Here is a 22,500-nt window from a genome sequence, read left to right as displayed (position 1 = left end):
TGTGACTTTTTTCTTTGGATTTATTTATTGTGTATTCTATAAATAATCCATATATACATTTATTATTATTATTTCTTGATTCACGTTGAATGCCTTATAACCTGCTGGTGTCCAAAATATCAACAATATGTGTTTCAGGGCTTCAGGAGCTCTGTGTTTTAGCCAAGTAGCTAAATGACTGACAGACATAACAGCACATACCAAATAATACAAACCCACAAATAACCTCCTTTGTTTTTGCTTGCATTTGTTTACATAATGCATTTCCCTTTGTTTAAAGTTATGCAATCTTTGCTACATATTCCAGCTGTGACCAAGGTCTCCGTTTACAAATCGTTTTACTGCCTGAGATACTCTGAGTGAACTGCAGCCTTTTTGTAGTAAGGGGGATTAAGCCTTAAGCTTGGTTTGATTTTTTGACAGCCAGCCTTTCATCATCCCCCAGTGAACTACTTTATGCAAGCTTCAAACGTCATGCAGCCTCAGATATAAATATGTGAAACATGTCACATTGTAAAGGTCTGATAGCCCTTATTCTGAGCGCTGGCCCTTTAAGAGCTGCACCCACAGGTGTCAGTTGGTTCCCTGATTGTCTATCAGCTGCACCTGTGTTTGACAAACAATGATTCACTATTAGTTTCAGTGTCAGTGTTTCTGATGGATTCCTGGTTTGGATTAAGAAGGAAGTTCCTGAATTTCCCCCTGCATCCCATCTCATCAGCAGAAGAAGTTAAGAGGATTTTGTTGTTAATCTTGTGTGGTGAACACAGGGATTGTTAACTGACTGACAAACCACAAAGAAAATAATTTAAGGGTCCCTTTTCGCCCCCTCTGTCTGAAACCAGAGCCCAGTCTGCTCTGATTGGTTAGCTGGCCGGGTTAGTGTTGTGATTGGACAACCGCTCATATATGTCCCGCCCCTTTGCCTATCACGTACAATGTGTTGGTGCGCTAGCCAATAGAAGTGAGTGTTACATAGTGATGTCACCATGTTCCAGAAGCAAACAAAGGAGTCCAATGGATGGTTTATTTCATGTTCTCATTTGGTGTAACGCTATATTCTTCAATGTAAGGATAAGCACTATTTATGTGTTTCCTTAAGTCCTTATTTTATTTAGTTTACTCAGTATCTGGCCTGTGCACTCTACCTGTCTCCTTTGAGGTATTCCAGGCGGCTCTGCATCATGAACTCTCGTCTCCGCCGGTACTCTCTGGCTCTCAGCATCTGCTGCTTCCTCTCCTCTTTACTCCAGTATCGGCCCTGTTGGAGCACAGTTTCAAACAAGTTTATCACAGGTGTAACGAGTGGTTCCTCACAGGTGTAACGAGTGGTTCAGGCTTTTATTCCCGTGTTTCCTGCAGACTGTACCTGCTTCATCTCACTGGCAGCGTCGTCGTCGGTGGTCATGCCGCTGCGCTCCTCTCTGATCTTCATGGCTCTGGCCTTCAGCAGGCGATCTCTGACCGGACGCTTGGCTACGTATCGAGTGCCGTCGCTCCGGACCTTTACCTGGAGGCACAGAGGACAGATCGGTCATGCTTCAAGCAAGCATTCAGAGGCTGAGCCATATGTTGTTGTGCCGGAAGATTTCTAGCTGCTTTAAAGGTCCCCTATTATACTGTCTTTCATCAATATATTATAGGTCTCAGATACAAAACATGTCTCTGAAGTGGCTCTAAATACCAAACCATTAGCCGCTTTCACACCAAGTACTTTGCCTTAATTAGTGCCCAGCACTTAGTACCCCAATGGAATTAAGTACAGATCGCGTTCACACCGGAATAAGTCCCTGAGGGAAGATTAGGCAAATGAAGCCGCTGACGTTGCTTCTTTTTCTGCTTTGGGTTTACTGGCAGGCCGCAAACAACTTCACAGCGTATACTGCCACCTGAAGTCCCCGGAGTTGGGGACTGGCTTCAGTAGAAACTGAGTCCCAGCAGCTTCTACTGAAGCCTTCCGAGTAAATCGCCAGAATGCCGACACCTCCTCATCTCCACCGCTCCCATGTTTTTTTTGTGTTGCCATAAGTTATTCTCTCTCCGTTGGTGCGCAGGGCTAATGCTAATGCTAATAATGCTAATGCCAGAAAATACAATGGCGGCTTCAAAAAACTTTTCAGAGTTTTACGGGGCGTGGTTTGCAATTTGCCCAACCAATAGAAATTGGTACTTTTTTCTCCCCAGGAAAGTACCACCTCTCTAGCAGGCACTAAAAAGGGGCTAAAAGTTCTCTTTTTAGTGTGAACGCAAAATTCCTGGCACTATCGGAACTAAACGGGAAAAGTATGGGTAAAAGTACTCCGGTGTGAAAGCGCCTATTGTAGGATCCCATAAACCCCTCTGATCAGCTCATTTTCAGACAGGTTTTTATATAAAGGGATCAGGACAAAAAGTGAGCAAGTCTTTTTTCCTGAAACGTTCAGAATCTCTTTACACAGAGGGGACACATGTTGATGTAGAAGAGACATGCAGAAGAGGGGACACATGTTGATGTAGAAGAGACATGGAGAAGAGGAGACACATGTTGATGTAGAAGAGACATGAAGAAGAGGGGACACATGTTGATGTAGAAGAGACATGAAGAAGAGGGGACACATGTTGATGTAGAAGAGACATGAAGAAGAGGGGACACATGTTGATGTAGACGAGGCATGGAGAAGAGGGGACACATGTTGATGTAGACGAGACATTGAGAAGAGGGGACACATGTTGATTAAATATACATGAAAAAGTGGATTTTGCATAATAGGTGACCTTTAATGCTAAAGACTTTCTAACGTACATTTGACCTGGGATGTAACTCTGGTTAAGTAAGTAATCCTTTAAAGGAGGAAGGCGACTCAAGATGAAACGCTAACATCATCATCATCACACCCTTTACCTTCCACTCCATGCGCTGTGGTGAGGCAGTCGGCGATGAGTGCGTCATCCCGAGCGGTAGAGCGAGTCCTAATCGCGAGGCGCGAGTGTATCGGTCCTCCAGACCACAGGGGGCGCTGTTCACACTCCTGGGGCTGCCGGGGCCGCTGCTGCCCGTCCCCATCCCCCTCTCCTCCACCCTCGCTCTGTCCCTCCCCCGGTCCAGAGGCTCCACCAGGCCCTCGGAGGGGAGCGTCATGCAGCTCTGGTAGCGCTCCAGAGGTTTGTGCTGGCTCTGGCGTCTCCTGGTGAAATACGGACTGGACTCTGCACTTCCTCCTCCTGTAGTGCCACCTGCACGATAACAATAGAATTAGCCGTCAAAATATATCATCAATGTCACATTTTTTAAATTCTGGTTTACAGAAAATTTGGCTCAACATTGACAAACTAAAAGTCAAATGAGTTAAGCTGCATTCACATGATTTGAAATTTGCTCTTTGCGCACCATGAGGTTGGGCGCAGAGCCGTTTGCTGAATACAGCCAGTTAAGTTTCATTTCTATTGTGACCTCTGCTAGCTTGTGCCGCAACATACAACATACTGGTTGATTGCGCGTTGAAAGGTGCAGCTGTAAACAAAGTCAAAGTTTAAACAATTTTTACTTTGAACGCAGCGCTCGCCGTCAACTTTGATCGGTTAATCGGTATTCATTATGAGAGTACCCCATCCAGGGAAGTCATGGTAATGTGCACTCAAAACAGCTAATGTAAGAACAGAAGTATGTGAATTAAGACACAGCGCAGAGTAAACTGCAGGAGGATGAATTGTGTACCTGCTCTGGAGCCCTGCCCTCCGTCAGCCACGCCTCTTCGTGAAGATGACCCCGCCTCTCTGGTCAGAGACCTGATTACGGCGACAAACCCAGAAAAATATCCAATATTATTCCAAAATAACAAACAATAATGATTAGTTTATCATTTAAAAAAACCCATATAGGAGTAGTTTAAAGTTTAAAGATATTTGTACAAAGCTGAAAGTGTACCTGAACTTGGAGGGTGTGGAGGGGGTGGAGCTTGAGCCGTTTGCCACGTTGCCATTGGCTGTTTCGATCTTCCTGTATGTGCTGGGGGAGAAGGATCCGCTGAGGTTGGAGTGACGTCGCTCTCTGTCTCTCTCCCTCCTGTGGCGCCGCGGGGTGAGGGGGGAGTTCAGAGGAGGGAGGCGGCTGAGGGGGAGGAGAGGAGGCGGAGACATCAGTCGTCTTCCTCTGTCATCTTCCTCTTCCTGGGGAGGCGGGATCTGCTCGGTGCTGACCAATGGCGTGCTGCGGCAGCTCTCCCCCCCGGTGTTGTAGGCGCTCGTGCTGTCTTTGTCGTCCGACCGCTCTCGCTCAGGAAGCTCGTTGATGGCCGACAACTCGTGGTGATGAGGGTCGTTATCTTCCTCATTGTCTTCATCCATACCTACAAGTAAAGAATTTTTGTTTGCTATGAAACCTGCAGGTCCGCTGCAACTCTGACTACTTTTAAATCCAGGCTGAAGACTTTTCTTTTTGTCGCTGCTTTTAATTGAACTATTCACATCTTAAACTTACGTTACTTTTATCCATGTATTTTTTCTTTTAATGTTTATTTTATTATCTTTTCTTTTTAATGACTGACTTTAAATGCCATTTTCTTAATGTCTTTCATTTTTTGTAAAGCACTTTGAATTGCCTTGTGTTGAAAAGTGGTATATAAATAAACTTGCCTTGCCTAATAACTTTTCTTTATTGAGGTTAAACGTCTAAAAGGAAAAGTGTAACTGGGGAATCATAAAGAAATAAAACAGAACAATGAACTCAATTTAAAACTGCCTTTGAAGTACTAGAAGGTTAATCTTACGCATAGATTGACCTTAATTAGCTTAGGCAATTCAAAGTACTTTACATCATCATTAACACTTCATAAAACGACAGCAGAAAGGAACACAATAAATAAACATAATGGAAATACAGATTCATAAAAGCCACGCATCAAAGAGATACAGAATAGTTTAAAAACAACGTTGTAAATACGGTAAATGTTAATTGCTAAATAACATAAATCAGTATAAAGCTCCAACAACAGCAATCCCCCAACTTCACTTTTGGTTTGTTTCAAATATTCCCGCCTCACGGTTACCTGCGTCCGGGGGTCCGGGTCGCCCCACCGTCTCCTCCTCCATCATCCAGGCCTTCAGACACCTCTCTCTGAGCTGCTGCATCTTCTGCGCTCGCAGGATGTTTCGGCACTTGAACTCCAGGTGGCGCAACTCTTCCTCGATCAGCGCCATCTCGTGCTCGCTTAAAGTCGGGTTGCAGTTGACGTCCACCATCACCACCACCACCGAAGAAGAAGAGGCTTCCTCCTCTGCGTCCTTTCTCTCTTCCTGGTCGTTCAGCGCTTCTCTGTTGTCCTCGCGTTCGTTTTTCACAGCTTCTCTTTGCTGCTTTTCGTTCTGTTTCTCGTACTGGCACTTGATCTCCAGCAGCTCTTGGTAGCGCTGGCACTCTTCCTCCGTCAGGCCCGGCATCATCATCGTCAGAGGAGGCTGAAGGTGGTGGAGGTGGTAGTGCTAGAGGGCAAAGGTCAAAGGAGGTCAGACACAAACATCTGTCATAGAAAGTCCTTCGTAACTTTCCGTATTTATAATAATTTAAATCTAGATTTTATTTTTTTCCTGTAAAACTGTTCTGATAACAAGCCATTGATTTTGATAGGATGATAGGATGAAGGGCACTCAAGGTTACTTGGCTGAATCTTATAGGATAAGTGTATCACTTAGTGTAACTTCCAAACCTTATTAAAGTTGAAACTCTACACTACAGTATCTAATAAAATAAACTTCAAAATTGATTAAATGAAACCCTGAGATCGAGACCAACTTTATAGACGTATGTACATTTTGAAAGTTGTCTTTGACCGCTTATGATGTCAAAACGATTTTCGAGTGGCTCCGTATTTTCATCTAAAGTAACAGACAGAGAATCAGCACTTTTGAAACAGGGCTGAAACAGAGGGGATTATGGGTAATGCTGCAATGATCTGTTTGTTGTTTGGAGCTAAACACTTCAGAGACATGTTTGTATATATCTGAGACCTATAATATATTGATGAAAAACAGAATAATAGGGGACCTTTAAGTGAATACATTCAGTGTTGGTTTGGCCGTTATCATGGGATAAAAGGACAACATGTAAAATATACTATGATTAAGCAGGACCTCCTTTTACCTTGTGGTGGTGGTGGTGGGGGCTGTACGCTGCTCCTCCTGTTCCTCCTCCAGACGTCCAGTCCAGGCCGGGCAGGGAGTCGGAGCTGAGCTGCAGGTCTCTCAGGTGGAGGAAGGGAGGCGTGGAGTCTCCTCTCCCAGGGCTGGGCCCGAGGCCGGGGCTGGGTCGGGGACTTGGCCTGGGGATAGAAAAGGTACAAGGTGAGTTCCTTTTTTTCTTTCCTGCTTTTTTACACATCCTCTCCCAGTACAGGTTAGCTCTGAGTGTTAGCAATGCTAATGTAAATACAATATTACGTCCAAAACACGACGGGCATTGTTTTGGTAACAACGTTTCTGATAGGGCCGTGGGTCCACATTTCCGATATCACGTCATATTGGACGTAAATCTGGATCAGCTCCGTTTTACCCCCGTTTTTAGAGATTTGGGAACGGAGGAAAATCAGAGAGGGTTTTATTTTTGGACACTTTGTGAGTTCCCTGACAAAGCGGGACACATATTTATGTATTAAAGTGCATTTTGTATGATAAGAGAACTTTAAGTAAAAGTAGAAGGCCACAGGGACTATATATCACATAATTAGGGAATTAAAAGTGCATTAAACAGCCAACAGAATACGAATTTAAAAAAAGAAAAGAAGACAGGTATAAAATACAATAATTAAATGTAAATATATTTTGTTGCTTTCCTACCGGGGGCTGGGTCGAGGGCTCGGCCTGGGGATAGAAAGGGGGGGGGGGGGGTATTCTTTGTTTTACTTAAGTTAAAGTAGAAGGCCACAGGGTACACTGAAAAACTAATTTTTATAATACTAAAAATCACATAACGTGGTTAGTCGAAAGCAATAATGTGATGATGGTTGTTTTCAGAACATTTGGAAAACTCTCTTGTATTTTAATCATCCTTCAGTTGGGGGGGGGGGGGTCCTACCGGGGGCTGAGTCCGGGTCTGAACTTGCGGGTGCTGCCGGGCGTGTTGGTGGTGTTGGTGTTGGGGGCGCTCGTCTGATCTCCCAGCAGATCGTGTTCAGACTCGTAGCGCGTGCTGTCGTCGGTGCGGCCCACCCCGCTGTCCAGCTCCTGGCTGTGGGTCAGCAGGGGGGCCAGGCTCAGCAGGGGGGGCAGGGGAGGAGGAGGGTCTCTGTTCTCCCCCCTCTCTCCTTCCTCTTCATCCTCTTCCTCCTCCACGGCAACATCACCACCTACACCTTCTCCTCCTCCTCCTCCTCCCCGGCAGAGGCGGTAATATCCAGAGGGAAGGGGGGATGTGACGGAGGAGGTTCGGGGGTTTTGGTGGAAGCCCCCCCCCTCCAGAGTCAGATCCATTTCCTCCTCTGGACCAACAGGGTTATCATTCTGGAAGGACACAGAGAAAGATAGTATTTAAATCAAATCCAAAAGTATATTTTTCCATCTTTTTTACAACTATTTAATTCATAAAAGGCTGAAATCATGTAAAGGAATCAAAAACAGCCTGGTGAAAAATACCTGTTACGGTTATATTAAGGCTTAAAAAGATTGGTCTGCAAATGTAATATATTAACACGATTCCATTGAAAATAAACACTTTACATAACATTTTTGCTTTCTGGCTCTCTTTGATTAAAGCTCCTCCCCCATGACTTCATCATTAGTTTTTTGCTTAGTCAATAAAACATCCATCATCTCCCAACAAAGAGATATGACTGTCGGAGGTGTCAGACTGACTGACTGACGGCTCACACACACGCACGCACGCACGCACGCACGCACGCACGCACACACACACACACGCACACACACGCACACACACAGCACATTCGTCCGTTGCATGCTATGCGTGGGTGTGTTTAACTGACATCTATGAATATACCGTTGCGCAGTTCCTCTTCTGTCAGCACATTTGGACACACACACTCTGGGAGCTGCTGCCACACACATGAACATTTATCATGGCTGTCTGTGTATGATAACACACAGAGCACACACACGCAGAAACCCCCTCTCGAGGGAAATTTGGATTTTAGCCTTTGCAGACCATTTACAATGAACAAAAACCTATATAACACACTACAGTAAAGGGACAACCCCAACAAATATAACATTACTTAAATACACTCTAAACTGAAGCTCTGGGCTCAGTTTTTGCTTCAAAATCAACTTTACACTCGGTGGGCAGATAATAAATAAATAAATGGTAATTCTAGTTAACCTCTGGTGTAATGGTGGCATTTAGAGAAATATCATGAGGTCACTAAAGTCCGTTTTCAGAGTGTGAGTGTTTTAGTAAATGTTTGTTTACAGCATTGGGTAAAGAGATGCAATCACAACACAAATGCTACGTTTGTGGTAATTGTTGTTCTGGTGGAAAGGTCACCTTATCTCCACAATCGATCAATATTTGAAGCAGAGAAACATAATTCCTGCTAACCCTGATGTTACAGATAACAAAAGGGCAGTCGGACGTAAACACATATTGTTCAGGACTGAGCGCACTGTGAAATAAACTGTGCCTTTATGAGATCTTATGAGCAGCAGCAGCAGCACGAGGGAAAGTAGGTCAGTAAAGCAGGCTGCAGGTGAGTGATGGAACACTGAAGTTATAGATGTGATGACTATTCCTGGACTTGAAGATGAAGACATCCATTCTCTCAGAAAAGGATCCACTAGTGAAGCACTTTGTTTCAGCAATCATGTTATGATTTAACAGTATCATAACACACTATTCACACAGTCCAACCTTTTTTTATTTTATAATTTCTTTATCAAATATTGGTTGTTGGTTTGTTTCAATTAATCAAATTTAAGTCCGCTACTTTTTCTTATATTTTCATTCGTTGAATATCATTCTTCTAATGTTTTAAAACAAATGTTTTATGGAACATGATAATTATAGTAATGCATGTATCTATACAAAAAAGCAGCTTTCTAAAAATAACATTAAATTAACATTAAGTCATTCATCAATTTCCAACATGGATAGTGAAAGGAGAGATGCACATTCTGAAATTATCAAGATGTGTATCTCGTTGCGATTACCCCTGTTTTCCAGAGTTACGTAACATCCTGTTGTCAATAGCTGTCAAGTATCACAGAAGTAGTTTAGAAAATGATAATTAATGTCAAAAATGAACTTGAAATGTCTTTTAATTGAGAGCTTATTAGTGTCTTTAACCCTCCTGCATGCTCATATCTACTAAAATGATGTCCGCTCTTTGCAGCCTTTACCTGTAACTTCAGTTTCTATGTGTTTACCTGCGTGTGTAAAACCTGAGCATTGATTTTTGAGATGATGGTTTAATGTCACCTCTATGTCCGGCCTGGCCAGCAGCAGGGAGAAGTTGATGCTGTCCTCTCGGGTCAAAATGGCCACGGCCTCCTCTCTGTTCTGAATATCCACCCCGTTAATCTAGAAGGGGAAAAGAGATTAGTTATTTTAATTCACAGTAAAAGTCAGATCATATACAATGTGAGGCTTTTACACACAGCAGCTCCTCAGCGCTCCTAATAGCTGTGTGAACTAATTATTTTTGGGTTATTTGGGTAAAGTAATCACATATTTGAAATCTAAATTGTTACTTTCTCGCCTGAAAAAGTAGGTTGATAAAGCTGATGACAGGAATTATTCAGTCGAATAATACGGTGAATATAGAGAATAAGAAATTAAAATCCTTCACTGGTTTTTATTTGTTGAGAAGAAATCTGTGGAGTTGTCACTTTTTTTTATTTTACAAAGCAAATGACACCTAAACGACTGCTTTTTTCCCTTCTTTTACCCAATGAATTACTTACATGACTTTAAAATGTTCAATAATATCTTTATCTCAGAGGGGAACATTTTGCCATGGTTGCTAATTTTTTTATTTAAAAAGAAGTATAAATGTGCACATTGAACTTAATACAAATGTAAACATTATATAATATATAAATATCAGTATTTATTAAGATATTAATGCCGAAAACCAGATTATGTCTTGCAATACACTGTGTAATACAGTAACAACCTTAAGAACATTTGTATTTCAGATAATAAACCATGTATGCACGACACCACGGGTGAACATAACGTGTGTAGGGACAGGAACAGGTATGTTCTCGCAGGGAGAAACCACACATCTGTCCAAGCGGCTTTTATCACCGTGGTGACAGCTGTCATGGGAACAACAATTCATCCCGTGCCCGGTAACCATGGCGATGCCAGGTGCAGCTGGTCTATTCTTGTTACATCCCAGCACGTTTCCCCTTTTTCCCTGACAGTTTCCATGGGGGTCTTCATTCGGGGGGTCAGAGGATAATGAGTGCAGAAATGTCACAAAGGTAAATTTATTCACGCTCGTTTTTCAAACTCTCAGAGCGAGCCGTCAACATGTGGGGGTGTCGCTTCAGAGCAGAAACAAAACATTGATTTAACAGGAAATAAAGAAAGGTCAAGTCCTAATTAAACTCCCACTGATGGTTCCTCTTACAAAGAACAACTGGTGCGATGTACGGCACTTTGAAACACAATCCTCCAAATACAAACTTAAAATGTATCTCTGTATTATGTTGCATAATGAAAAATGACCAACAAAAAGGACATAGGTAGTATAATGAAAACTAATAATGTAGATAAAAATGTTTGTACCTAAATGTTTCTTTTGTCACTTCCTTTTAAATGTTTTTTTCCAAATAGCATCCCGCAAGCTCTACATGCCTCATTTGGGAGATTTTTTGTTCTGTCCAGACAAATTATAATAGATTATCGCATGATAATATAAAAAGCTTTACCGTAAATAACCTACAATAACATTGCCATTGAACATTTAGTTATGGAAAATATTTTTGAAAGAGTTTAAATAATTTTTTGAAGAGTGATATCTCGTTGACAAAAGACTGCAAATTCATTGGTATAGTTTTTACAAAAAGACCAACAGGCAATCATGATACTTCAGTAACGTAGTGACATCACTATGTTACACTTGCACTTCTATTGGCAAGCGCTCCAACACGATGTACTGAAAGGCTAAGGGGCGGGACATCTCTTCGCCGTTGACCAATCACAACAGAGCCGGCCAGCTAACCAATCAGAGCAGACTGGGCACTGGTTTCAGACAGAGGGTGAAAAGAGGTGCTGCAGCACAGGCAGTATGAGCACAATAAAGAGCTTTTTGAATATTAAAGAGTGGAGACATGTCAGAGTAGAGACACTACATACTGATATACACCTGAACATCAGCAGGAGAGGACTCTTTAAAGTAGAGACACTACATACTGATATACACATGAAGCTCAGCGCAAGTTCAGGCAGGAAGACCTATCACTTGTATTGCGCGTCATGGCAATACTCGCTCCCTTCACTAAATGATAGGGAGCGCCACTCCTCAGCTAACCTATCACTTCCCTCCGTTCACAAGCCTAATCATCGCACCTGTTAATCCCTCTATATATGCTCTCCCCTTTTCCATCAGCTGTCTTCCAGGTGTCAACGCGCAACCCTCCTCCACCCCTTCGCCTCCTGCTTCCAACTCAGGGCAAGCCCAACCTTCTCCCTTCCAACCGGACCTAACCACTTATCACCACCACCAGTGTCTAGACCCGGGGGGGTTCATCGGAAACGGTTCTTCCCTTCCCGAATGACATCCTACAAAACCTGGGCCTAATCGCCAAACACCATTTCATTCACTTGTTATAAACTGTCATCATTATGTTTCATTTATATAATGTGACCCGATAATAAACATGTATTCCATACATCACGTCTCTCCTGATTGAACTGAACATCAGCAGGAGAGGACTCTTTAAAGTAGAGACACTACATACTGATATACACCTGAACATCAGCAGGAGAGGACTCTTTAAAGTAGAGACACTACATACTGATATACACCTGAACATCAGCAGGAGAGGACTCTTTAAAGTAGAGACACTACATACTGATATACACCTGAACATCAGCAGGAGAGGACTCTTTAAAGTAGAGACACTACATACTGATATACACCTGAACATCAGCAGGAGAGTACTCTTTAAAGTAGAGACACTACATACTGATATACACCTGAACATCAGCAGGAGAGGACTCTTTAAGTTGACATCAGTAAACTGCCCCCCCCCCCCCCTCACCATTAAGATGTCAGGAGCTTGTCAGCATGCGAGGTGTGTGAACATAGACTGGATCACTGCGGTGAGTTGATAGAAATATTGAATGCTGGATCTTTTCAAAGCCAGATAACAATGTGATCATATCTTTCAATAGTGTGACAGACAGAGCTGAGTGGTGGGGTGGGAACAGAGTGACACGTTGTCTCTCGCTCTCTCTCTCTCTCTGTCTATTTTTAGGACAGCAGTAACTGGGCTGCTGACGGCTCTCTCTGATTGGTTGAAAGTGTCCCCGGGGGTCCCAGCTATACATTTACATAGTTGGATTGAAACTGTTTCTAGTCCCCATAGAGCCAGATCATTAAGCAGAGGACAAGTTTGTATTATCAGCCTGCAGGAAACGTACTATAGTTTACCCTGAAGGTCAACTTTTGATATTTATTGGCTTGAATGAACTTTGATGACTTAAAAATAACTTAATGTCTAAAGTTTATAATGAGGGAGGAGTTCAAAAATGAGTAGTTGTTATTCAAATAAAAACGGTTTGACCTCTGGGGAGCATGACAAAGTGAACAAATGTGGCCAAATGATGGAAAATAAATTGTTTTTATTTATTTTTGGGCATGTCGTTGTGAGTTTATCTACATAACAAGTTAAACTGTGTGTCTTCGGACACTTTAAATGACCACAATAAAATAAAAACAATAATAATAACGTTCTGGTAATAGTTCATTTTGTAATTTTAACAAAAGTCTGACAAATAATATTAGATTTCAGGATTTATTTACAATGTGTTTCTTTTATTTTTGTTGCATTAGACTCAGAGATGTTTCTCAGACTTCAACATATTCCCAGTGTGATTCACAAGTTAAAATACACTTAAAACTTCAGTAAAATGTTGTATTTCATGGGAAATTGATTAAAAGTAAATGTGTATACCTGTAGGATTCGATCCCCCTCCCTGATGCGTCCGTTCTTTGCTGCTATGCTGTTTGGATTTACCTAAAATTAAAGTAGAGAAGGATTAATATAAACAAATCACGTAGGAAACGCATCGATAAATAAATGAACTCATGAATTAGGAAACAGATAAATCAATGATGGCTGAATGAATCTACAGAAAGAGTAATGGGTTGAATGAATGATTCAAAGGATAATGAATAAAGTGATTAATGGATGCATGTTATACATTTTAGAAAAAAAAGATATAAGAAATTGAGTCGTATCACCTTTTATGAGCTGTCTCAATGCAAACATGTTTCCCAAACAAGTGAGAAATAAGTGAGTGAAAGGCTATAGGAGTCAGTTGAAGGGTGAATGAATTAAGATGACTCACCTCTCCAACGTAAATCCCAAGGTCCTCCTCGTCGTCCGTCCTGTAGCAGACGGTCAGCCCGAGCTTCTCCTGCTGACTGGACTTGTACAGCTCCACCTCCTAGTTAGTAAACAAGGGAAGTAAAGAGTGATTGATGGTCAGAAACTGGTTTATTAAGGGCTGCACTGGTTTTCAGGTGGGCTTCAAACCTGGAAGTTAATAAGTGCACTTCAGGAGAAAGGCGATGGTTAACGCTCGGTGACAACATGACTTCTCACGGTGCAAGTTAGCTGACACTTGAATCCAAAGTGACCGACAATAAGTACAATCAACCAAGAGAATACCACGGTCTCTGAGGGAAGATGTGATTATGTTCTAGCCTGATATTAATTAGGATATTCGATATGGCTTTTTGTAGAATTGTTCGAACTTAAAGAGACCCTCTCATTGGCTTTTTTGGTGGGTTTTCCCTTTCCTGTAGGGTCATATAGGTTTTTGTGCATGTCAATGGTCTGCAAAGGCTAAAATCACTGTGTTGAATTCGGTAACATCACTATTTAACACTTTGGCTTCTAATGGCTAGCGCTTCAACACATTGTACGTGATAGGCTAAGGGGTCGCATCTTTCGAAGCGGTTGACCAATCACAACAGAACCGGCCAGCTAACCAATCAGAGCAGCTGTTTTAGTGCCTGTCTCTTAGGTCCCCCCCTCCTGTTTGCTATGATTGGTTCCTTTTGAAACAAACTTATTGGAACCAAAACCAAAAGCTTTTTCCTGAAACTAACAGAGTAGTTTTGTTGCTTAAACAGGTTCAGCACTCTAAGGGATCCAACAGGTGCTCTGATCGCTCGTGTTGCTGGACATTCGATAAAAGATGCTCATAAAAAGACAAAATGTTTGCTAAAATATCACACGAGTAGACATTTTAAGATATTAAAAGATGTTAAGACTCGCAGGAGTTGGTGGAAACAATATATCTGTTTTGAAAGTCTTTTTGTAGGTTAAGCGGGTCCTTTGGTTTTTCGCAAACTTGAGAAAAAGATACCGTCTCGAAAAATGTAAGATATTAAACCATCACATGATTATTTGGTCACGATTATCGTTGGAGCATCAACCAGCGTTTCTGGTTTCAGCCGGAGGGCATAGCGGTGATTTAAGGAGGAAATGAAGGATGTAATCCAAGGAATAAAGGAGAGTAGGACATTAGGAAGTAATTTAGGAAGGATATAATGATGGTGGAGATTAGGAAAAGTAATGAGGGGGGATGGAGAGAGCAGAGGGAAGAATGAGGAAGAGTGAGGAAGAGGAGGAGGTGATTCACAGAGAACAAGTCTCTTTGGAATAAAAACAGAAAGAATAAAACCGTTTCCACTTTACTGACTTCTCTAATGACCAAACTGGCATTTTGTGTCAAACAGCAGAGAATCAATGGAGCACAAACAGAGGAAAAAGTGTCATTCAGCGAAACCCAGCGCTCCATTAGGTCCGTGTAAACTGAACTCGTAGTGTACGAGTCTCTGTTGAAGGTTGAGACCGGCTGACCATCACTCACCCTGATCATCTGCGCCAGACATGACAGCTGGGAGAAGTCATTTTGTTTCAACACTTCTGAAGGCTGTGGGTTTCGCAGAACGAGCACATATGGCAATGTTTTCCTTTTCCGTCCTCAAAGGTCTCATTTCATCCAGTCTCTCAGCTCTTTGTCCGTGTTGTCCTTCATGTCCTTCTCTTTCTTTCCCTTTGTCCTATCACCCGACATCTTTTTCATACAGCACTTTATTCATTGTCACACTTAATCATAAATCTCTTTATACTGTTCTTCCATTCTTTTGTCACACCTCGTCCACAGCTCCACTTTTTGCTTTGCATTTCTTTCCACATCATGTCTAACCTTCCCTTCCTTTTTATAATCTCTTCTTCACACTCATCCTCTGTCCACCCACTTCTTTCCCTTCTTTCCCTTTATCAAAATATCGTCTCCTAAGTAAAAGCAATGGTGTGAATGTACCCTTAAACAAGTAACTGAACACTTTAGGTTAGAAAAGGCATAAAAGTCACGTTTTTATTGATATTCACCGTTGAACATTTGCTGATTGCTTCGGTGTAGAAGAACGGAACATTTTAAAAGAAAGAAAGAATAGTATATTATATTAATAAAAGGAATGATCTTCCTAAGTCACAAAAGGAGATTCTTTGACAATGTGTGCTTCCTCTAAATGAATCTAAAGTCACCATAAAAATCTGCAAGAAGTATCAAGATGAATGCACCCTCCGTTTTGAAACTAGGAACCTCTGCACCTCTAGTGCTACGTGGCATTTTTGCAGAGTGTCTGTCCTGAAATAAACATATTTTGATATTGATCTTGGCAAATTAAAAGATTTATTGTTTAAAAAAAGATGCAATGTAAACAGAGAAGCTCCATTCTGTATTAAAATAACATCTTCAATGTTATTGATCAGAGAAATAAACACGTTTTCTCTCTAGAGTAACAATCTTATAGGGTTAGGTTATGGGTTTTGTTTCTGTGAATTTGGCGTGGCGGTCTAAATACTGCAATACCCATGAGCCTCGGCAGCAGTTGCCATGGAGAAGGAACCAGCAAGGTGCGAGTCATTAGTGTGAAAATGAATCTGAAAAGGAAGCTTTGGGTCTCAGTTGGGCACGGAGAGATTGATTTATCCCAGGGCCAGTGTGGACAGCTGGATCGATCAGCTTTTAAACATCTGCTCCATCAAATGAATGAGCTGGATGGAGCGCTTTCAAGCAGCCTGGACCTCTTTTTTTGTCATATTCTGTTCATTTCTGTATGGATTTATATAAGATACTGAAGTACTGAAGTCCCTCTCTTGCTTTAAATGAGAGAGGGATCCCTCAAACTAAATTTAGCAATACAAAACTTTCCTCTCTGAGCATGTCTGTTTTCTGACTAAAGGTTTAGTTTATTTTTATTTTTATTTATTATTATGGTCCTTGGTCTTGGAATGACCTTCAATCACGCCTCAAGCTGACGGCACTTGTCTCAATAGCATGTTTTAAATTGAAGTTGTCTGAAGTCCTTACCACCAGCTGCTCTTGCAGTAATAAGTAGTGTACCTTTCTTCCTGTCCTAATGTGCACAATGTAGTGACTGCTTTTCGTCTTTCGTTCTCTTAGTTATGTTCTCTGTAATTTATATGTTTGTGTTATGTGTAACGTTGCTGCCTTCTTGGCCAGGTCAGCATTTAAGATGAGACTTTATCTCAATGCTTTTATCTGGTTAAATAAAGGTTGAATAAAAAATAAAAAATAAATGTTAAGCTGATGCACTTGCAGGATTCTTGCTGTTCTGAATTCATATCCTCTTGGTTGATTGCACTCATTGTAAGCAGTGTTGTTCGGCAATAGTGAAGAACCACAGCTGGCGGAGCTGCTTTGGTTTATATTCCAGATGTATTCATCAGGCTGAATCACTTTGTGCAGATGGGGATAGTAGGCTTTTCAGAGGGAGGGTGACCTTGAGGTGTTAAGTTTATTACAAGGGGCTCGGGACTTGAAAACATGGCTGAGAGCCACTCTGAATTCATTGGTGCTATTTCGGTTTCTGGTACTAGAGTCGTGCATGGATGTCAGATTGTTGTAGGCCGACTCTGTAGTTAGAATTGCAAGGTGTCCCCGGGACAAAAAGTATGTTTTAATTATATTGGATTTTTGAATTATTGCAGAAAATAAGCGCAGTGGCCAACACACATTCATGACACTTACATGTTTTGTTAACACGACTGTGTGATTTTTGTGTAAATGCAATGGAAGGGAAGTAAAGAGCACATGTTAGGGGATAAACCAACTAGAGAAAGGTTGCATGGCTGTGTGAAAAGAGGCTATAAAAGTGTTCCTACTGGGTCGTTCATTTACCTCAAAGTAAACTCTGATTTACAGACATCACTTTCCCAATGTCAAGTCAATGGGAAAAATTATTTTTGGGCCCAAATGACCTCACGGACTAGAACAGAAATCTTTCACCACAGTTTTGGACGCTATGAAATTGTGCTTCAACGCTTCCTGGGTGATTTCTCTAAACAACAGCAGATCTCTCACCTCGTACTCCAGGTCGTCCGGTCTGTCCACCTCGTGATTGGAGACGTCAAAGTAGTCGTCGGGGTCGTTGTACTCAAACACACAGCTGAGGGGAGAGAAAAGGAAATCAATCTTCATCATATCATCTGACAGCATTGATTTTTCTGTCCGGAGACTTTATTGTGTTATTCAGGACGCCCAAAAAGACAAAAGGTCAGGACTCACAACTCGTTGATGCCGTACGGTGCTTCGAGGTGAGGCGCGGGGGGAGACGGGGGAGGAGGGGGAGGGGAGGAGGAGCGGTGGTGGGGATGGTGGTGACCTCTGCTCCTCCCCGGAGGAACGATGTTCACGAAACTGATGTCCGTCTGCGTCGCGTTGTCCACGCAGTCAGGGATCGACACCATGGCAACCGAGTAGATGGAGCTGCTGCCACCGGTCCCATTACTGCTGCACACCAACGTACCTGAGAGGAGGAGGAGGAGGAGGAGGAGGAGGAGGAGGAGGAGGAGGAGGAGGAGGAGGAGTGAGAACAGGTGGAAGATGAAGATGAGAAGGAGGTATATGAGATGGACGAGGAGGATGAAGAAGAAAAGTTCACAGAGGAGGGGGAAGAAGATGAAGAGCAGGAGTAGAGATAAGTGGTGAAAGAGGAAGAGGAGGAAGAAGAGGCAGGAGGAGAGGAAGAGGAGCAAGAAGTGGAGAAAGAGGAAGAGGCAGGAGAAGAGGAAGAGTTCCAGGTTAACAACACACAGAACTGAACAGTGTTAACATTGAAACTTTATGCAGCTGAACGTTGTCATGGTTTCCGAACATTAGGAAACTGTTCAATTCAGTTCTGCAGACAAAGTACCAAAAACTAAAAATACAAACCAAATGAACTGTTAAAAAATAAATCGAAATAGATTTGAAAGTGCATTCTTAAGCCCCAAGCCTGTTTTTCAGGTTTCAGGCTCGAAAATGGTATTCCCAGAACAAAGGACCATATCTTCCCTTCTAAAAGGGTTAAATTAATAATCTTTTTTCTCAAAGTAATGATAAACCTGTGAGTTGGATGTAGAAAATTCATAGTCATGATAGATGTTTTGTATTTAAAAGAAAACTCGGATTGAATATGGTAAAAAACTGTAAATTATAGTGTCCGTCCAAAACATATTTTGTACTTATAGTGAAAACTAACCTTGGATGATGGGTTAGTAGACTAAAACCTTTAGGAATCCAAAGTGCAACATATAATAAGTACCCTGTATCAAGATTGATGCAAAACAAGTGATATTTGACCTTTTTAGACACATTTAGCGAAAAAACCCTCTTCTGGGGCCATTTGGGTGGATTTTCCTTACCTCTGGCCCCCCTTGCTCAATTTTGACATGTGACATCTCTTTCTGACCGTTAGAGCCAATAGAATCGAAGGGAAATCGTCCCGCACACACTCATGTTAAAAAAAAGGTGGCGTCTTAGCGCATTCAATCTTGCTACAGAGCGTAGGAATGGCCTGCTCTGATATTTGAAAACGGAATTGCAGTTTTATTGCTTATAGATCATCAGAACATTTCAAAGGGGACACAGTCACATTGGATATTAACCTATGGATTAACTACAGCAGGCCTATTCAAATGGCGGCCCGCGGGCCAGATGCGGCCCAGAACCTACTCCCGAGTGGCCCAGCCTCCCGTAGCCACATTCCTACATTAGTACAGACCATGAACGCAACACTCCGCGTTGCATAGAAATCACCAAATCACAACGCAGCACGTTTTTTGAAAGTGCATCTAGTGGTGCTAGTAACGGTAGTCCTATGATAGCAACTCTAAAACATGTCTCTCTCAACTCTGAAGCGTAAATAGAGACAGAACGGTCATTGATCTTGTGGAGCAGATCCAAGTAAAGCTGGACCTTTTCGCGACCGACTTGAGCACGGGTCGGATGCTGCATTTTCCGACGCTCCACAAACACATCACATCTCCGGCACAAATCACGGATGTGATGACAGATTTCCTTGCGAGGTTGAAAGAGAACTTTGCCGGTCCGTTGGATGGACTTGCTCTGCCCACAGAGGTGATGGGCCTTGCCAGAGACCCCTTCACTGTTGCAATAGAGGGGGACGTATCAACCAGAGCAAAGGAAGTGGTCCCCTGCATCGACGAGGGGAAATTTACACTGGAACTTATTGACATGCATTCATCCGTAACCATGGCACAAGAGCAGCGCACTAACAAATTGTATTGCTATAGTAGCCTACTACCTCTATTTGTTACATTGGAGCTCTTTAACTGTTTGTCAATGCACTTTTTGATGTGCATGTGTCATATGTATGCAATTTTATTTTGTATGTGAGGACATTTATTAAGACTGCCATTATTGTATTCAGTTAAATGCACTTTGTGATGTGCCTGGTTAAAAAAAAAAACCCTGAATATTTGACTTCTAAAGCAAACAAATGTAATGCTACAAATGTGCACTTTTTTTTCCGATTCTGTTAAACTAATGCTAATTTGTTGTGTTTTTATGCACTTTTTGACGTACCTTTGTTAGATGAACAATGAATAAAATGGCATGCTTTTCATCGCAGTAAAATGTGTTGGTTTAAAATGTGTCATTACCCGCTTTTTACAGGCCGCTGAATGTCTGGCCCAGCTGAATTTTGTAGTTATAAAATCTGGCCCAACTGAATGTGTAATTGAATAGCCCTGAACTACAGCATCGTTTTCATCGTTTTAATGCCATTGAAGACCAGTTTTGACCAGACAAAACCAAGGTAAGCCATGTTAGCGTTTTAGGCTACCTAGCGCCACATGTTTTGATGTACGTTTTTGATGATAACGTCTCGAGTTTGTATCTTTCAGTGTTGAGGTGGGCACCGTTAGATTCTGTGTCTTTACGATCATAAATGATGTGTTGGATGTGCAGCTAGGATAAGTAATAAAGGAGCTAGGAGTGATTCTCGGTGCAGTAATAGGTTAGCATTTTTCGCTCGGGGCTAATTCAGAGGCTCACTGTTAGCATTGTGTGTTTTTTTTGAAAAAAATAATGAAAATGATCAGTTAAATTAGTTTTTCCCCGTTATATGGATATAAAATATTCATAGTTTATTAAATATTTCAGGTTCCTTAGACGTTGTTTCCTGCAAATGACGCGATTTCGGCCCCGGAACCGGGTCCGTGGGGCTTAAGAATTAAATGTGAGGAAATAAGAAACACCTGAATCAGATCTAGGAAGTCAAATATAATAAATGTATAATTTAACACCTAATACCTATAGAGGACCAACATGCTCGCTGACTTTAAAATCAAATTGGATAAATTACAATCTGTATTTATGGCATGTTGTATGTTGGCAGCTGTTTGAAAAGGTAGAGGAAAAGGAAAAGGAGAAGGTTGGCATGTGACTAATATTGAAATAGAAAAGCGGGAATGATTAAACGCTGCAGTTACATCAGAAAAGACGTTAAAAGTCAAGTGATTTTTAGATATGAAATAAGATGAGAGGAAACGAGGAGAGGAAATGTCAGGAGATAAGAGCGGAAAAGATGAGATATGGAAACGTGACAAGGAAGAGGAACATCAGCTGAAACTAAATGGGACGAAGAGAAATCAGATGGAGATATTAGAGGAGATGTAATGAGGCAAAAACGTGGGAAGACAAGAGAAGGGATAAAGCGAGGTTTGAAGTAATGAAAAGAAATGATATGAAAGAAAAGACATGAAAAAGAGGATTCCTGTCTGACAGCAGCTCAAAACCTTCAAAGAGAGCGAAAGAGAAAAGGAAGTAACACATAGATAAAAGGAAGTAAAAGCACCAATTGAATAATAAAATATGTGTGTATGCATGTCTCTGTTTACCTTTCCTCCTTTGATTCTTGTGGACCGACCCGAGTTGTTGCAAAGCCTCCTGGGAGTTTTGTGGTCTGTCTAGTGGGAGCTGAGAGGCTCTCCGTCCTCTGACCTGAGGAGGGGAGGAGGTTCAGAGTAAAGCAGATTAGTAAATAAAGAATACTGGAGAAGTGGATTTGGTTAACCTGGCGTCACCCATTGGTTTGTAGTAGTGAGTTTTGGCTATTTTTGTATCTCCATCTTCGTTTTTTCGTAACTGAAAGTGACCAAAATATTTTTCTTCTTTAACTTTCATGTACTGTGAAAATGTTAAAGGGGCCCTATTCTGCCATGTTCAGGTTCATATTAGTATTTAGTGTCTACTGCCTGTGCTGCAGTACCTCTGTCTGAAACCATGCAGAGCCCAGTCTGCTCTGATTGGTTAGCTGGTCGGCTCTGTTGTGATTGGTCAACCGCTTAGAGATGTCCAATGTCAATCACAATGTTGGAGCGCTAGCCAATAGAAGCGCAACTGTGACATGAGGCATAACCTACAGTAATACTAACTATTTCTACATTTAGTGGACAAAAAGAGGCAAATAGTTTAATAGTCATTTGTATTAAGGATGTTTCCTTCTACAGCTCTAAAATAAGACATTTTATGGAAGCACTAAAACCCTGAATATCAAAATGAAATGAATGAAAAAAAGGTTTTGCTTGGGGGGTTGCACAAGGCAACTACCGAGGGCATCAAGAAAGGATAGAGAACTTAAAATGCAGTGTTTCCCTATATACAAATAGCGGCGGCGCAGAAGGAAATGGAGGCAAAGGGAAAGATCAAATATACATATCTAAGTTCTGTGGCCTTCATTGACCTTCTGCTGACTCTTCCAATGAATTCATCAGTCCATCTTTGGTCTGTTCCCCTTTTCGTCCTTTGCATATAGCTGATACTGCATGTTTGTTTTAAAGTTGATGTGGGTGTCATCGTAAAAGCAGTGTGTTTGTTTTACATGTTCAAAGGTTTGCATGTAGGCTAGTTTGTTAGGAAACACAGTTGCCCATGTCTTGACCAGGGCTCCATTGGATGATATATTTCCATTCTCAATGCGACTTGAATAATTGTTTAATAATAAGACATTTTTT

General features: G+C 41.7%; 1 protein-coding gene across 2 annotated transcripts in view; it reads right to left on the bottom strand.

Moving 5' to 3' along the window:
* The window catches only part of LOC307038193 (PDZ domain-containing protein 4-like), a 23,741-nt gene extending 2,258 nt beyond the window's left edge, over positions 1–21,483 (bottom strand). Inside the window, exons 1-15 of one of the 2 annotated variants that reach the window (XM_079679515.1) lie at positions 21,385–21,483; positions 17,768–18,008; positions 17,564–17,648; positions 13,508–13,606; positions 13,111–13,173; positions 9,401–9,502; positions 7,046–7,470; positions 6,808–6,831; positions 6,116–6,293; positions 5,025–5,457; positions 3,905–4,325; positions 3,695–3,765; positions 2,882–3,213; positions 1,370–1,510; positions 1,149–1,261 (exon numbers count right to left, since the gene is read on the bottom strand). In XM_079679515.1, coding sequence (XP_079535641.1) covers positions 1,149–1,261; positions 1,370–1,510; positions 2,882–3,213; positions 3,695–3,765; positions 3,905–4,325; positions 5,025–5,457; positions 6,116–6,293; positions 6,808–6,831; positions 7,046–7,470; positions 9,401–9,502; positions 13,111–13,173; positions 13,508–13,606; positions 17,564–17,648; positions 17,768–17,949 — 2,669 coding nt within the window. In that variant the 5' untranslated portion in view covers positions 17,950–18,008; positions 21,385–21,483. The remainder of the gene's footprint in view (positions 1–1,148; positions 1,262–1,369; positions 1,511–2,881; positions 3,214–3,694; positions 3,766–3,904; positions 4,326–5,024; positions 5,458–6,115; positions 6,294–6,807; positions 6,832–7,045; positions 7,471–9,400; positions 9,503–13,110; positions 13,174–13,507; positions 13,607–17,563; positions 17,649–17,767; positions 18,009–21,384) is intronic. The other variant, XM_079679516.1, reaches the window with a different exon arrangement.
* Positions 21,484–22,500: the final 1,017 nt, after the last annotated feature.

This window comes from Notothenia rossii (assembly GCF_949606895.1).
Source record: "Notothenia rossii genome assembly, chromosome: 4".
In the NCBI taxonomy this organism is placed as follows: domain Eukaryota; kingdom Metazoa; phylum Chordata; class Actinopteri; order Perciformes; family Nototheniidae; genus Notothenia; species Notothenia rossii.
Note: the sequence above shows the minus strand (reverse complement) of the source record. Positions and strands in the feature narration are given on the sequence as shown.